Source organism: Acinonyx jubatus, chromosome C1 (genome assembly GCF_027475565.1).
Source record: "Acinonyx jubatus isolate Ajub_Pintada_27869175 chromosome C1, VMU_Ajub_asm_v1.0, whole genome shotgun sequence".
NCBI classification, from domain to species: domain Eukaryota; kingdom Metazoa; phylum Chordata; class Mammalia; order Carnivora; family Felidae; genus Acinonyx; species Acinonyx jubatus.
In genome coordinates this window covers 213,114,122-213,128,096 of record NC_069381.1, presented here as the reverse complement: position 1 = coordinate 213,128,096, position 13,975 = coordinate 213,114,122, and the positions used below count along the sequence as shown (strand labels likewise).

Genomic DNA, 13,975 nt, shown 5'->3' with positions numbered 1-13,975 from the left:
GCTTAAGCTAAGCCACCCAGGCCCCTCAAAACTCAAATTTCCTAAGTGAAAAAATTGGAACCTGACTCTTCTGTGGCAAGACCGTGAGATTCCTTCCGGCAAAGATGAGAGTTTTCCAAGGCCTCCTGCTGACACGAGATGACGCGTGTCTGTCAACGACCCCCTCCCTCATGTCATCAGCTTCCCACCTTCTGGGGCTCCAGCAGGGCACCCTCTGGGAGCCCCTAGGCCTCTTCACGGCGCCCCCTTTAGGTCGCCTAGCCCACTACGCACCCGGGCCAAAGCACACGCCTGCCCGGTCTACGCACGGCAAATGGCCCATTCCCCTCTGTAGTCCTGGCACCCGGCTCCACGGGTCTATGGATTCAAGCCATTGAGTGAAACTCACCGACACCCAACAGATAGACACAGACATACGCTTGGTATGCGCATGAACAAATAGTCAGACGTAGCTACGGGCGGACACATCCCTCAAGCATCACTCAAGTATCCACTCTGAGAAAGGCACCGCCGGCCAGGAGGCCACCGGCGGGACGAGCAGGGCCTCAAGGGCCACCACAGTCCAGGCTCTGTGAGCCACAGCTCGATCACAGAAGTCCCCGTGTGCACCGGTTCAGCTCCTGGACAGAGAGGCACAACAGCCACGCTCCCAGGGGGCTCACGTGCAGGTGCCTCGGACCCCCATCCAAGAGTCTGCGGAGGAGGGAGGGGCCGGGATGCACCCCGGATGCCCGCCTCTGGGCCCGACCCACAGGCGGGGCGATTCCTGACCGACATATGCAGACCAACCCCACAGGGACAGGGTCCTCTTCCACAAACCCTGGGTACCTGCCACGCGTGGCCAAGCACCTCCCCCGCCCAAACCTCAGGACATCGAAAGATGGAATCCCCACCACACGTTCCCAGGATCGAATCCCAGTCTCTCGCCCCCCCCTCCCCCCATCCTGAGGCTCCCACACGGCTTCGGGCCTGCACCTCCATAAGCATCCCACGGACCTGGTCTCCGTGTCCCCACCTTCCCGCCCAGACCCCCACCCTCCGCCACAAGGGCCGGGAGGCGGTTCCCAGTCTCGAGCCCTCCCTGCCATTCCCCACGACCGCAGCGACTGCAGCGGCCAACACAGCTTCCAGGCTGCACGGCCGCCGCTGAGCGTCACAGCACTGCCCTCCCCACGCAGAAATCCATCACCGGTGGTCTCCCACTGCCCAAAGTGCTCTCGACCTGCTCTCTGGGGCTTGTAAGGCTCTTCTCCCTCATCCTGGCCTCCTCGATTCTCTGGAGGCTGAGGATTCAGTGCAGATGTCTCAGTCCTCTTACCCACCGGCCGGAAAGCCCTCCGGTGCCTGATTCCTACCCGGCTTCCAGGTTGGGTTTAATCCCATCCCCTGGGAGGCAGCCCTCCCTTCCCCGACGCTGCCCACAGCTGCCCGTGATCTCAGGTTGCATCCCTGTGGCCTCCTGAGCGAGATCTGGCGTGTGCCGGGAGAAGGCTCAGGTCCCACACATCTGCACACCTGAAATTAAAAAATTCCCCTTTGCCACCGTGTAGGTGCTCAATAAAATCTTGTGCCTACTGTTTCTCACACTAGCCACTTCCCACGCTAAACAGGGAAGATAAACAGAGCCCTCCCACCCCCATCCCTCAAAGTAAACATTTGCTCTGTGAGGCCACTGGAGAAGCTCACACACTTCCACGCTTATGAGCTACCAGGTATGGCCTCAGCGGGCCTCTGTGGAGGGAGATGGGCAGTTCCAGGACGCAGCAGAATGAACAAATAACCCCTTGAGAGTAGCACCGTTGGCAACACTTAGCTTTTGTTTGTTTCCTGCCTTGCACATAATTGCTACAAACAACAGAAACTGAGTAGTGCTAATACGTAACTATAAGACCACAGAACAGTTCAGGCCCAGAGTAGAAAATGAGTTTCCTTTCAAATGCCACCACAGATCCAAGGGTTATCTAAAACCCAGGATGGATGTGGGGAGACCAGTGCTGGCCAGGCTGGGATCTGGGATCGGCGGGATAGAGTACCCCAACTGATTACTAATTTGCCGAGAGCCAGCGAGAGCTGAAAGGGGCCCGTTCTGGTCTCAGGGGAGTTGTACCATTCACGTTTTAAAGAAAAGTACTTCCTGGTGAAGGATTTCACTCAGGCAGCTCCCCATTTACAGAGCTGTAATTATTCAACTCACAAGGATTTAACAGTTCGTAGAAAATCCGGAAGTCTAAGACAGTGCCGGAAATTTACTAGCCACTTAAACATTTGTTTATGAACAAACAATGGAAAGAACAAAAATCAAAGGACGAATGCAGCACCTAAGCCACCTGAGTGTCATGTAATGAACTCTGAACAGCAATGAAAGGTCTCTCCAGATAGGGGCTGCCCACCAGATAGAGTGGTTTCATGATTGGCTGTGTCCAACCAGAGAGAGCAGGTAACACGACACAGCTCTCCACTCCCAGGCACCTGACAGGAACCAAAAGTCAGGCACGAGAATGTGCACAGAGGCACTGTTGTACCAGCAGAAAGTAGGAAACTACGCAAATGCCTATCAATGGTAGAACAGACTAAAAAAACAAAGGCGACCTTTAACTACACGCAACACAGATAGGTCTTGCCTTGCCGACCACCTTCTGGTTCTTGATCTGAATGCGGGTTACACACATATGGTCAGTTTGTGAAAACTTCCTCCCTTATGACTCGGGCGTCTTTCTGTATTTACGTGCTATGTAAAAAAATAAAATAAAGAGTTCAAAAAAATTAGGGAGTTTGAAGTGGTCTCAATCCCGGCAATCCCAAACTTGAAATAATAATAGCACGTGGGAAATCAGAGCCCCAGACTTGCCTGTTGATGCCGAAATTAAAACAATGCTCTTGTTTGTTTGTCTGAAATCAGGTTCACCAGCCTGAGCTACCAGGGGCCTTGTTAGAACAGGAGACGGAATCACGGCTCACAGCAGCACCCCAGATCCTTAAAAACAACAACAAAGGGTGGGCAGGCAGGCTTACGGAAGTGCCCTCCCTGGAAAATACGCCAGCTCTCCCCCACAGAAAAGGACAACTGGAAACACAAACAGCTGAACCTCAGGGCCATCGGCTGTCTCCAAATCAATTTATGTTTCAGTACAAAAGCTAGCAAGTAACTAGCTTACCTACATTACCAAATCTTGCTGAGGACCACCGACCACCCTCACACAGACAGCATGCTTCTGGGCTTGTATTTCAGGAGTAAAAAGCCCGTTAGGAAGCTAAGTTGGGTCTTATTTGGTTGAAGGCACTGATTAAAAAAAACAAAACAAAACTTTCTAACTAACTTCTTCCTTTCCCCGATACTGTTGGTACGTCCCTTTTCAAGTGAAACTCATTGAATTTCAACTAAACTTACTTCCTAAAGATGCTACTCTCCCTTGAAGACTATTATCTGAGAATAAGGTAATGGTAGCTTTGGTGAGGCTGTGTCCTAAGCTGGAAATCAATATGGTTCTATTTGCGAAAGCCTGCTGAATGTTGACATTTCTAAGACCAAACATAAATCGCTTGTGAACATGGCCGGTAATTATTTGGAATTCTTCTCCCAGAACCATGAAAAGTGTTTCCCACCCTTAAAAAATGAAAAATAAAAAGCAGCTTCTAACCACGATGCTAATGACAACCAGACGGCATGAGCAGTTTTAAAGAGGAGACAGTTGCTTGTGTAGAAACACTGTACAAATACTCCAACACTGCAGCCCAAAAAAAGACAATCCCCATCAAACAGCGGGAGAAGTGTGAAATTTGCAAATGAGCCCCTGGTTAAACAAAAACACCAATCTGTTCCCAGACAGCTTAGGGTGGCCACCTGTTCCGGGCTGGTGGCAAGTTCTGATTACCAGTGGAAGAAACAATATCTAAGCAATGACAGCCCCCTCTTGGGCCCTGGTCCCCACCCTCGAGCCTATATTTAGTCTGCTCTTCATGGAAAATGTTCTGACCTCGCACACAGACAAGCTCTTGGGCTGGTTATTCAAAGGGTCCATTAACAACCTCTTCTGGCTGGGGGTGGGGGAGGGGGGGGGGATTTGCTCTCCCTCCCGCACAAGCCCCAGAGGCAACCAAAACACCCCCTTCTGGCCTTGATCAGCTGTGAGCAGGAGCCCAGGGAGGTGGAGGGACTGGGCCCAAACTGCCCTGTCTCTGGATGGGTCATCGCTGTATCTTGGGTAAGTCACTCCACACACAGCCCTGCAAGCAGGCTTCCCGCACTGTTAGAAGAACCAAAAATCCCCGTCAGCCCCTCAGGGGCACGGAGCTCCCAGAAGAAGGGGGTCCAGCGCCACTGCACATGCAGAGCCTTGCCCCCATACCCTGCACAAAAATAACAGATGCTGCACAGATTGGAGATTAATATCTGCACAGTGCATTTTGCGTCTCAGAGAAAGGTACTTAACAAAGGGAAGGAATTATGCAGCTAAGCACCAGATCAGAACCCCCGAACCCTGGATTTTAAAAATAACTAAGCCTGATCCGCTTTGCCAAACTCAATCACTTAGAGCAAAGGATTCAAAGGATCTGCGGTGTCGGGAGAAGGGGGCTGGGGGACGCGGGTTTGTTTGAATGTTGAGAAACACGAGACAAGATCAAATCAGTAGTTAAAACAAGCCAGAGCGAGACTCGCAAACTATAAACACCTGCGGGGGACACAGGAAAAAAGGATGCAAACTAAGGGATTTTAGTCTTAAGAAAATAAAGAGCCTGCTTTGGGACAAAAAAACACAGTGGTCGTAACAGGGCCACGCGTTCTGTTGCAAAGGTTCCTGCAGCCACTGGGGCTGCTTCTTGCTTCTGAGTCACTTCCTTCAGGCTCCCTGACAGCCCTCCCCCCCCCCCCGCCCCCCGCCGCAAGCTGCTAATAACACACAGCTCTCCTCTGTCCCTGAAATGTTCTTGTAGCTCCAAACCAGCGACACCAAAACGCATCATCTGCCAAATTATCAGAACAAGGGAATAATGAGGAACCCCTCTAAATACATCACACACCGGAGGGCACGCACGCTAAATATCAACAATCTCCGAGAAGACAGGAAGGAAGGTCCACAGAACAGCAGACTAGGACTTAAAGGACATGGGACATCCGTGGTCCTAACTCCCTGCAGGATCCCCTTGATGACGTCCATCCCACCCATCCAACCACTCCCTTCACAGGGCGCTCAGTCCTCATCGAGGAGGTAGTGCGGACATCGACGTCAATTCATTCGGAACCGGCTTTACATCCCTCCTCCCTCCACTAGGTTTAAGTTCTGTGGCCCTAAGCAACTCCCGGCAGCTGGCCCTCCCCTCACCTGCAGCCTGCAAAGACGAGCCTTGGAGAGCAGGGCCCAAAGAACATGCCCCTTCCGCTGGAGCTTTTCCATCCACAGTGACGCTTCTCAAAGTGCGGTCCCTGCACCAGCAGCACGGGCAGCCTCTGGAAACTCGCTGGGCCCCACTCCAGACCTAGAGAATTAGAAACTCAGGGGCTGGGGGCCAGCAATCTGCTTTCCCAAGCCCTCCATGTAATTCACACGTTCGGCTTGGAGAACCAGGCGGCTCTCCGTGTTATAATGAAGACGCTACGTTGTAAGTCAGCTGCCTACGTCTGACCTTCGCTCACACCCAACGTAAAGAAACACCACCGTTTTCTGGAGAGCCTGGCTGAAAAAGTGTTAGGATTCAGCAAGCAGATCCTTCCCTTTCCCTCCGCACACTGAGGAAAGCTCACTTCCGCCCCCAGACACCACATGTAGCTGGACTCATTTCCACCCAAGCCAAACCCCGTCGGATCCAAAAGGTGCCCGGCCCTAACATCTGTACTCCTGCAGCAGGTTTCCAAACACCTTCCACTTCTGCCAGAGGATAAGTGCCATTCATACAACCAATGACGGGCAAAAAGACCCAAACTCCAGAGACAATGTTAGCCCCTCTGGCAAGCAACCCCTGGGCATCCTGAATCACTGAGGAGATTTAAAAAAAAAAAAAAAAAAAAAAAAAATGAACAGGACCTTATTTCTGCCCTCGAAACGCTCCCAGTCCTTCGGGCTGGAGCTGAGCCAAAGGAAGCCGGGGACACGAAGCAGGGGGCCTGAGTTCTGCCTGGGAGAGGTCGGGAGGGATGCCTGGATTGGGGAGGACTTAGATGCTGGTAAGGTAGGAAATTTAACCTGGAAGCCAGAACCGCCAGCCTGTGGAGGGAGAACTATTTTTAAGGAAGAAACCGCAACATTTGTATCAATAACTAAAAGGCCCCATACCTGCACCCTTTGATTAAACTTGAAACATTTTGAATACAGTCCATACTGGCAGAGAAAAATTACACTCATCCAAGGCAGGAAGAAGGTATTTGTTCCGCAGCCACGTAAGTATGCAACAACCAGATTAAATAATCTTCTGCATGGAAAGCAACTCTTACAAGTTCTGCCGAGGTAAGCAAGGCTGCAGAGAACGTAATACTTGCAGCCACGTGCAGCATCTCAAACCCTTCTCGTCTTGGGCGAAGGGAACACGGACGTGGGACGGTTTGCACATACAGCCCGCAGAAACCATCAAGAACCAGGACCTCTATCTCCAACTCACAAGGCGCTACGGAGCCAGCGGAGGTCACACCAACCCAGGTCAACTCTCTGGGGCAAGCTTCCGACCCTTTCGGGACCTCAGGGGTGGCATCATGGGATCACCAACAGCATGATGGGAGATGATATGGGGGAAGCACGTCGCACTCTGCTGTGCACAGATGCTCGGCAATGCCGCTGGGCCATGGGATTAAGTGGTCCCTCGCCCCAACTTCTCAGGTCCCCCCCTTGCTGGGGCTCGGGCCTTGAAGCCTTCTGTCAAAGCGCCCTCACCGGAGCAGAGCTCTGCGGGTAAGGACCAGGCCACTGTGCCTCTCCGAAGCCTTCAAGAGGAAGCCACACAAACCAGCGGCAGGGCCAGTGGGGAGCCTGGTTCCCCCTAATCTGCCACCTGGTAAGGGTGGTGGGGGGCCCAAGCGCTGGCCCAGCTCAATGAGCCTGTGTGTTGTCATTCCCCACCACAGCTCGGCCGCTGGCAGGCTGAATCACAACGTGCGATGCTGAAAGACGCATTATCCCTAAGAGAAGGACAAGTTTTATTTAACAAGGAAGGCAGCTGGCTCATTTACCTCGGCCCTGTCAACCCAACACACTTTCTAAAGGAGAACCCGAGGCGGGAACCCAACAGGTTGTCCACCCTGGAAGGAGCAGTTCCGGACTCATTTCCGGGTGTGGAGAATACCCAGGCTACAAGCCGCGTTTCAGAGCACGCCACACCCCTGTGGGGAACCCCGCAGATCTGATCCGGTAAATGTGAAAAACAGCCATGCTTCCCTAAAAGCCAGAGATCTGGGAGAAAAAATAAATCTGAGTCTGAAGTGAAAATTGGAAAAAAATACTTTTTTTTCTGGACAAGGTAATATTTTAAAACAAAAACAGAATCACATTTCCCATGCCCACAAACAGGGTCACAGACACATTCTTATTGGGGAATCTTGGTGAGCTCTTTCAAATGAGATCGTGCAATTCAGCCCATCACTGAGACACTTTTCCAATCCAGACCCACTTACGATCACTTTGAAATGAGCTTTGAATGGACATTAGCTACACATCATTCCCTTTGACAAGGCCAGTCCTCACGCCAACAGCAAAAATTCCTGAAAACGCCAAAAAGAAAAGAAAAAAAAAAAGCAGGAAATTTTTAAATAAATGATGGCACAGCCAAGTGCTGGATTATCACTCCAAGAAACTGTCTCTCCAAAGTTTCTCGTAACAGTGGAAAGTGCTCCCAATACGTTCACCAGGAAGCTCTGACATTATGAATCCAATGTTGTGTACGTACACACAGGGGTTGGGGTGGGGGTAGGCCTAGCTGGATGGTCTCTGAGATGCAGACTGTTTTCCGTTTGGCGGGACAAACGATTTTTAAACTATCTGCTATGATGTACACATACTTTCCTGATGGGAAGTGGCTCTATTTTAAAATTCAGAAAGACATGTACACTTTGCCACTGTATCACCCTAACCCGCAAGGCTCTCAGGCAGGGCAGATCCGTGTATGTTCTGAGTTAACTCCGCCGCTCCAGGCACCTGCTCCCTTACAGCACGGGGCTCCTGCAAACAGCTGTTGTCTCTGGGCCCCGTGGCAGTGCTCTTGGTTTCAGTAAGAGCGAGTAACCCAAGCCCTGCACAACTACACAAAAGTGTTTCTGCACAGTGTTCTTTGCATAGCAAAAAATGTCGCCCTGCCAGAATTGAGCAATCCCCTCCACTTCCAAAACACTAAGAGCACAGACATAAATCACAACCGTACCTTAAAACTGGCACAGAGCAGGAGACCGTGCCATTATCGCAAACGGACTGGCCTTCCGTGAGAAGGGGCAGTGGAAGGTGCTTTGGGAGGCTATAGACCAAGGCTCTCCATTCAAATGATCCTTTGGTTCAGACCAGACTGAATGACCTCAGTCAAATTATCCCTCCTTGAACGGCCATCCTTTACCACAGGAAGATAATGAAGCTGCCCCACATTCTCACGGGGTTGCTGCGGGGCCGCACAATGAGATTACAAATGCAAGAGTATTTCTGCTAAAGTTCTATACAAATGAAAGGTGGTATCATTGCTGATAACAAGGCAAAGAACAGAAGAGCATTTGAATGGTTCCTAAGCTCCGTTCACAGCCAAATGCAAAACAGACATTCCTTTTTCTAACAGAAAAATAACAGCAACATCAAAGCCCCAACTAGGATTCGTTCACTGATTCTGAACCTTATTAGAAATGACAAAGATTCCAGCCAAGAAGGGGCTTAACTTGTCACCTGGTAATGGTACCAAAGCAAGCTACCAAAAACCACCATCTAGGAACCACGTGATTTTTTTTTTTTTTTTTTAAGAGAGAAAGAAGCGAAAAGAAAAATGTAACCACATCCTCTTGCTAGAAAGTCAGGATGCTTTGCTGGGAGTGCTTGAGACCCCAGAGCTTGGCTTCAAGAATGAGAAATGAAAACGAGGCGTCATGAATCACTCAGCTAGAGGTCTCTGCACAGCCACTAGGTGCTCTCGGTCAGGTGCATTCAATCCTTGTCTCGAGCTTTCATCATGTTTCATCAGACTTCTGTGGATGCAGCCAGAGAGCTGCAGAGAAACCGGGGAAACAGGCCCAGTGAGTGCCTCTCTCACTTTGACCACCACAGAGCCAGGGCTCCGGCTCTAGAGGAACCTTCATGCAGTATCACCCAGGCCATCGGCAGGTGCATGCGGGTCCCACGGCCACCCACAAATCCTGTCGGAGGCACACTGGAGAGTCTACCTCTCGAGGAATCTGGAAACATCTTACTTACATCGCCAACAAGGCGGCCGTGTGGTCTGACAGCCAGGTCCCACACAAGGCTGGAGCACTGCTCAGATCCTCCCAGTGAATTACGGAGTCCCCTACGGACATAGCTGGCCAATCAGCAGCCCGGCCGGGGCACTGTTCAAGTCCGTGGGGCTGCCAAATGCCAAGAAGGTCAGCACCACATCCACCCTCCCCATCTAACTGGCCAAGCGTCAAAGCAAGACACTCTGGGGCCAGTTGCACAGAATGCACGATGCCAAAGCAAAGCCTTCCTGTGGTCGATGCCCTCACAGATGGAGGGGAGCTGGGTGACTGCCTGCAGCCAGGCTTTTGGACAATCTCCTGCCAGGCCTTGGAACATTCTCAGTGTTCCTCAACAGCGGCCCCAGTGGCCTTTGGTTACGACAGTCAGTACCGCTGCCCACCCTGCAGGCCTTGTACCATCTCTGGCCAACGGAGGGGGAAATCATGCTGACTGAGCGTGGCTGGGGCAGAACTCCACACTGACTGCCCACCTCGTCCCCCAGGTGGATCTCGGCCAGACCAAAACGGACAGGGCAAGGAGACAATCCTGAAGCCTAGTATCGGAGAAATAAAAGCCATCCCTAATCCCCAGAGAACACAGGCCCAGGAGAGGCAGAGCTCCGCACCTCTCCTGTAGCCACCCTCGACCAGCGGGAAGAGTAAAGGGCCTTCCGGACATGTGAAAGTGAAACCCAGAGACTGAGGGACCCCCCCTGTGCTTCTGGTAGGGCTCCTCTTCTAATACGACCCAAGACTTTTGGGAGAAAACACTCTATGGAGACCAGCCTTTGCACAGAGGCAGGTGGACACGCTCCTGGATGTGACACAGCCTGCCACCCGGGCTGGCTGTCTGCAAGGGCTCCATTTGACGGCCTGCACAGGGCCCCTGAGTGGGGCAAAGACAGGAAGGGGGCGGCCTGGCCCCAACTAAACACGCGGGCCAGAACCCCCAGCCCAGCAGCACTTTAAAAACGTCTCCAGCGTCTAGCAAAGACGCTCGGCCCTGGCCCGGTAACCTGCCACGGGTCCGGTGGCACCAACCCCTCCGGCTGCCTTCCCCCACCCCCACCCCCCGCCCCGGCATCGGTCGGGTCACTAGGGCGGCCCAGGACGCGGCAGCACCGAGCCACGTTCACACAGGAGAGACTCCGCTGCCCATTATCAAATGAACGCCGCCGGTCCAGCCTCCCCGGCCGAGCTGGCGGCGCCCTCGGCCTCCCCCCCGGCCGTCTCCCGGCCTTGCAGGACAGGAAGCAGGGGCAGCCGCGTGCCACGGCCCGGCGCGTGTGTACACACGCACGCACACACGCGCGCGCGCGCACCCCGCCGCGCCGGGGGCGCCCGCTCCCCCGCGCTCTCCAGAAGCCCCGCGGCGGCCCGGCCCTCACCTTCGATGGCGATGACGTGCTCCCGGATCTGGTTCTGCAGCACCGGCTCCTCCACGCGCTCCAGCAGCTCGTAGATGGAGTAGATGTTGGGGTGGACCGACTCGAAGCGCTGGATCTCGGCCCGGATGGCAGCCGAGTTGGCCAGCTGCTGCTGGTAGTTCATGGTGCAGGCGCCGCGCCCGGAGCCGCGCGCCCCCCGCCGCCGCCGCCGCTCCGCGCCCCGGGGCCCGCGGGCCGCCGAGCCCGGGGCGCCGCAGCCCCCGGGGAGCCGGGCCCGCCGGCGGCGGGCGGAGGAGGCGCGAGAAGAAAGGAGCGGGCGGAGCAGGCGCGGGGCCGGCCCGCGGACTCAGTTCATGGCCGGGACGCGCGGCCGGCGAGCGAGCGGGGCCCCGGCGCCCCGGGTCAGCGGGCCCCCATGGAGCGCGCCGCGGCGGGCGCGGCCGGCCCCGGAGGAGGCTCGCTCGGGCGCCTTCCTGCGCCGCAGCCGCCTTCCACCCCTAGGCGCTGCCCCGCCGAGCAGCCATTAAAGCCAGGCAGCCGCCGCGCTCCGAGCGCCGGGGCCGAGGGCCGCCCCCCTCCCCGGACAGTGGCCGCGCCGCTCCGGGCGCCCGGCCGCGGCGTGGGTCCGCGCGCTGCGTGCTGCGCCGCCCGCCGCGCCGGGGCCCCCCGCGCCGTGCCCGCCGTGCGCCGCCCGCCGAGCCGGGACCGAGCCGCAGGCGCCGCGCAAGCCGCGGAGCCCGCTCCGAGCGCCGCCCGCCGCCTGCCCGGCCGGCCCCCTCCCTGGCACGCAGGGCTCCGGCCCACGTCGGCCCCGCCTCCGCCCGCGCGCGCCCCGCCCGCCCGCGCGCTCGCCGCCCTCCGGCCGCCGCCGCTGCGTCCTCCGCGGCGCTTCCCAGCGCGCCGGATCCCGGGGAATTGCGCCAGGCTCCGCCCCGCGCCCGCCTCTGGGCTTCCTGGGACTTGTAGTCCGCGCCGCGCCGCGCCGCGCCGCGTCCCTCCTGGCCGGGACCGCGGGTAGGCAGGGGGCGCGCGGCCGGGGCCGGGGCCGGGGGCGGGCGGGGGGCGCGGGGCGGTCCCGCGGGGCGCACGGCCCTCCCCGCGGGCCCCTGCGCTGCCCCGGTGCCCTCGGGACCGGAAGGCGGGGCGCGAATCCCCCCCCCCCCCCCGCCTCCGCACCCCCGCGTTTTCCTTTCCCAGCGGCTGGCTCCGGAAGGCGCTGCGACCCACCGGTGTCCCACGGCCGGGCCGGGTTGGCTTGCCCCCCACCCGCATTTTTTAACTTTTTGCCTCTTCAGAAAGTGACCTGAGTGCTTCCCCTTAATGAGGGAAATTTCTTCGCGAAGGCGAGAAACCGCCTTACCCGGGGGGGGGCGTGGAGTTCACACTCCACGGGTGAACTGAAGTTTAAACGTGGGTGCGAGAGGGGATGATGTACCACGGAGGCTTCCTAGGCATCCTTTCCCCTTAGACAAAAGGGCTGAGAGGTATGGATTCTACGGCTCGTACGCCGCCGGCTCCGAGTGGGTCCCCAGTCCCTTGCCTGTGAACCCCCACCGCAACCCCCGCGTAAGCCCAGCCCCGGGACCCCGCGGAGCCGGACCGCACTGCAGCAGCGGCCTCGGCGCGCAGAGGGCTCTCCCCGCAAACAAACGGGGTCGTTGCAGACGTGCGGAACACCAGGGCCAATCGGCGGCCCCACGGGGCCCGGTTTGTGCGCCCTAGGCAAGTCCCTGCTCCCCACCCACCCCAGTGGTCCTTTGGAAACCGAACAACGCCGCCCAGCCATCCCTGAGCAAAGCCGGCTGAGCCTTCCCCAGGTTCGCCTGCACCCTGATATCCAGCCTCGCCGGGCTCACAAGCCCCCCCCCCCCCCCAGACAAATGTGCCCATCATCTTCGGCATTCTGAGCCTTTGCTCCTGCCCTCCTCCCGGTCCCCAAGTCCCGTCAGGGTTCCTGACATACTTAGAGTTCACTGCTCCATCTGTGATATGCCTCTGGCTTTACACTTATTGAAAGTAACTAATAACCGGGATGCCGGCATGTGGCCTCATTTTACTTAACCTATCAGCAGGCGTTGGTCACTCCCTCTCCTGGAAACCCCTTCTTCTCCTGGCTGCTGAGATAACGTGCTCATCAGGCTTTCCTACTACTTCCCTGGCTTCTCAGCCCCTTTTGTGATTCCTGCTTGCTTCCCTAACCTCTGAAATATGGAGGGAGGTGGGGCTTGTCCCTGGGCCTCTTCTCTTTTCTGTACGCAGTGATCTCTGTCATTTGGCTTTGAATATCACACACAGTACAGGTTCATGAACCTCAGATTCATCTCTCCAGCCCAGACCTCACCCCTGAATAACAAATGCGTATCCAACTGCCTCTACATCACTGGGACGCCCACTGGCAGTTTAAATCCAACATCTCAGGCTGAACTCTTGCTATCCCTTCCCCCTGCTCCTCCTGAAATCGTCCCCATCCCATTTATGGGCAACTTCTCTCTTCTGTTTGCTCAGGGTAACAACTTGGTGCCATCCTGGATGCCTCTCCTCTCATGGCCCAGATGGTGTCAGCTATACTCCAAAAGATCCAGAATCCCACTGCTCCTCACCACACCCTGTCACCACTGCTGTGTCCTCATCATCTCGCCTCTGGGTTATTGCTAGGTGATTGATCTAACCATCCATCTCCCTGCTTCTTACCTTGTGCCCTTACAGTCTATTCTCAATAGCAGTCTATTCTCTGATGAACCTTTTAAAACCTAAGTTAGGTCATGTGACACCCCTGCTCAAAACCCTCCCATGACTCCCATCCCACTCAGAGTGAAATCTAGCTCTCACTCTTGCCTCCGAAGCCTTATAGGCACCAGTGCCTGTCAAAAGCTATGCAGGGTCTGAGCATTTCCCCTACTGGTAAGCTAACAAGTTAGCGTGCTGCAATGTCATGGATGCCTGCAGAAGACAAGAGACTCCTGGGTCAGAAACAAAGGACTTTATCATTCCCAGCAATAGCAGCAGCTAGATTATCAGCACTTTCATGCGCCATTTCACCGAGCCCCCTTCCCACAGGGCCACGAGGTCCAGAGGCACACTGAGTGGGTTGCCCTAGAGGCAACTCTGAGTTTAGAGAACCTTTTATATGGAAACTAAGCGTGTCTGCCCTTAACTGTGAACAGGAAACACTAACCCCATCTGCCAAGGCTGTTTGCCCTGC

General features: G+C 55.7%; 1 protein-coding gene across 5 annotated transcripts in view; it reads right to left on the bottom strand.

Annotated features, from left to right (window-relative positions):
• Positions 1-10,982, bottom strand: part of AGAP1 (ArfGAP with GTPase domain, ankyrin repeat and PH domain 1) — a 541,118-nt gene extending 530,136 nt beyond the window's left edge. For 2 of the 5 annotated variants that reach the window (XM_053215995.1, XM_053215999.1), the window contains exon 1: positions 10,774-10,979. In XM_053215995.1, the coding sequence (XP_053071970.1) occupies positions 10,774-10,936 (163 nt within the window). In that variant the 5' untranslated portion in view covers positions 10,937-10,979. Of the gene's footprint in view, positions 1-7,597; positions 10,429-10,773 lie in introns of those variants that run through there. The other 3 variants (XM_053215993.1, XM_053215994.1, XM_053215997.1) reach the window with 3 other exon arrangements.
• Between the last annotated feature and the right edge of the window lie 2,993 nt (positions 10,983-13,975).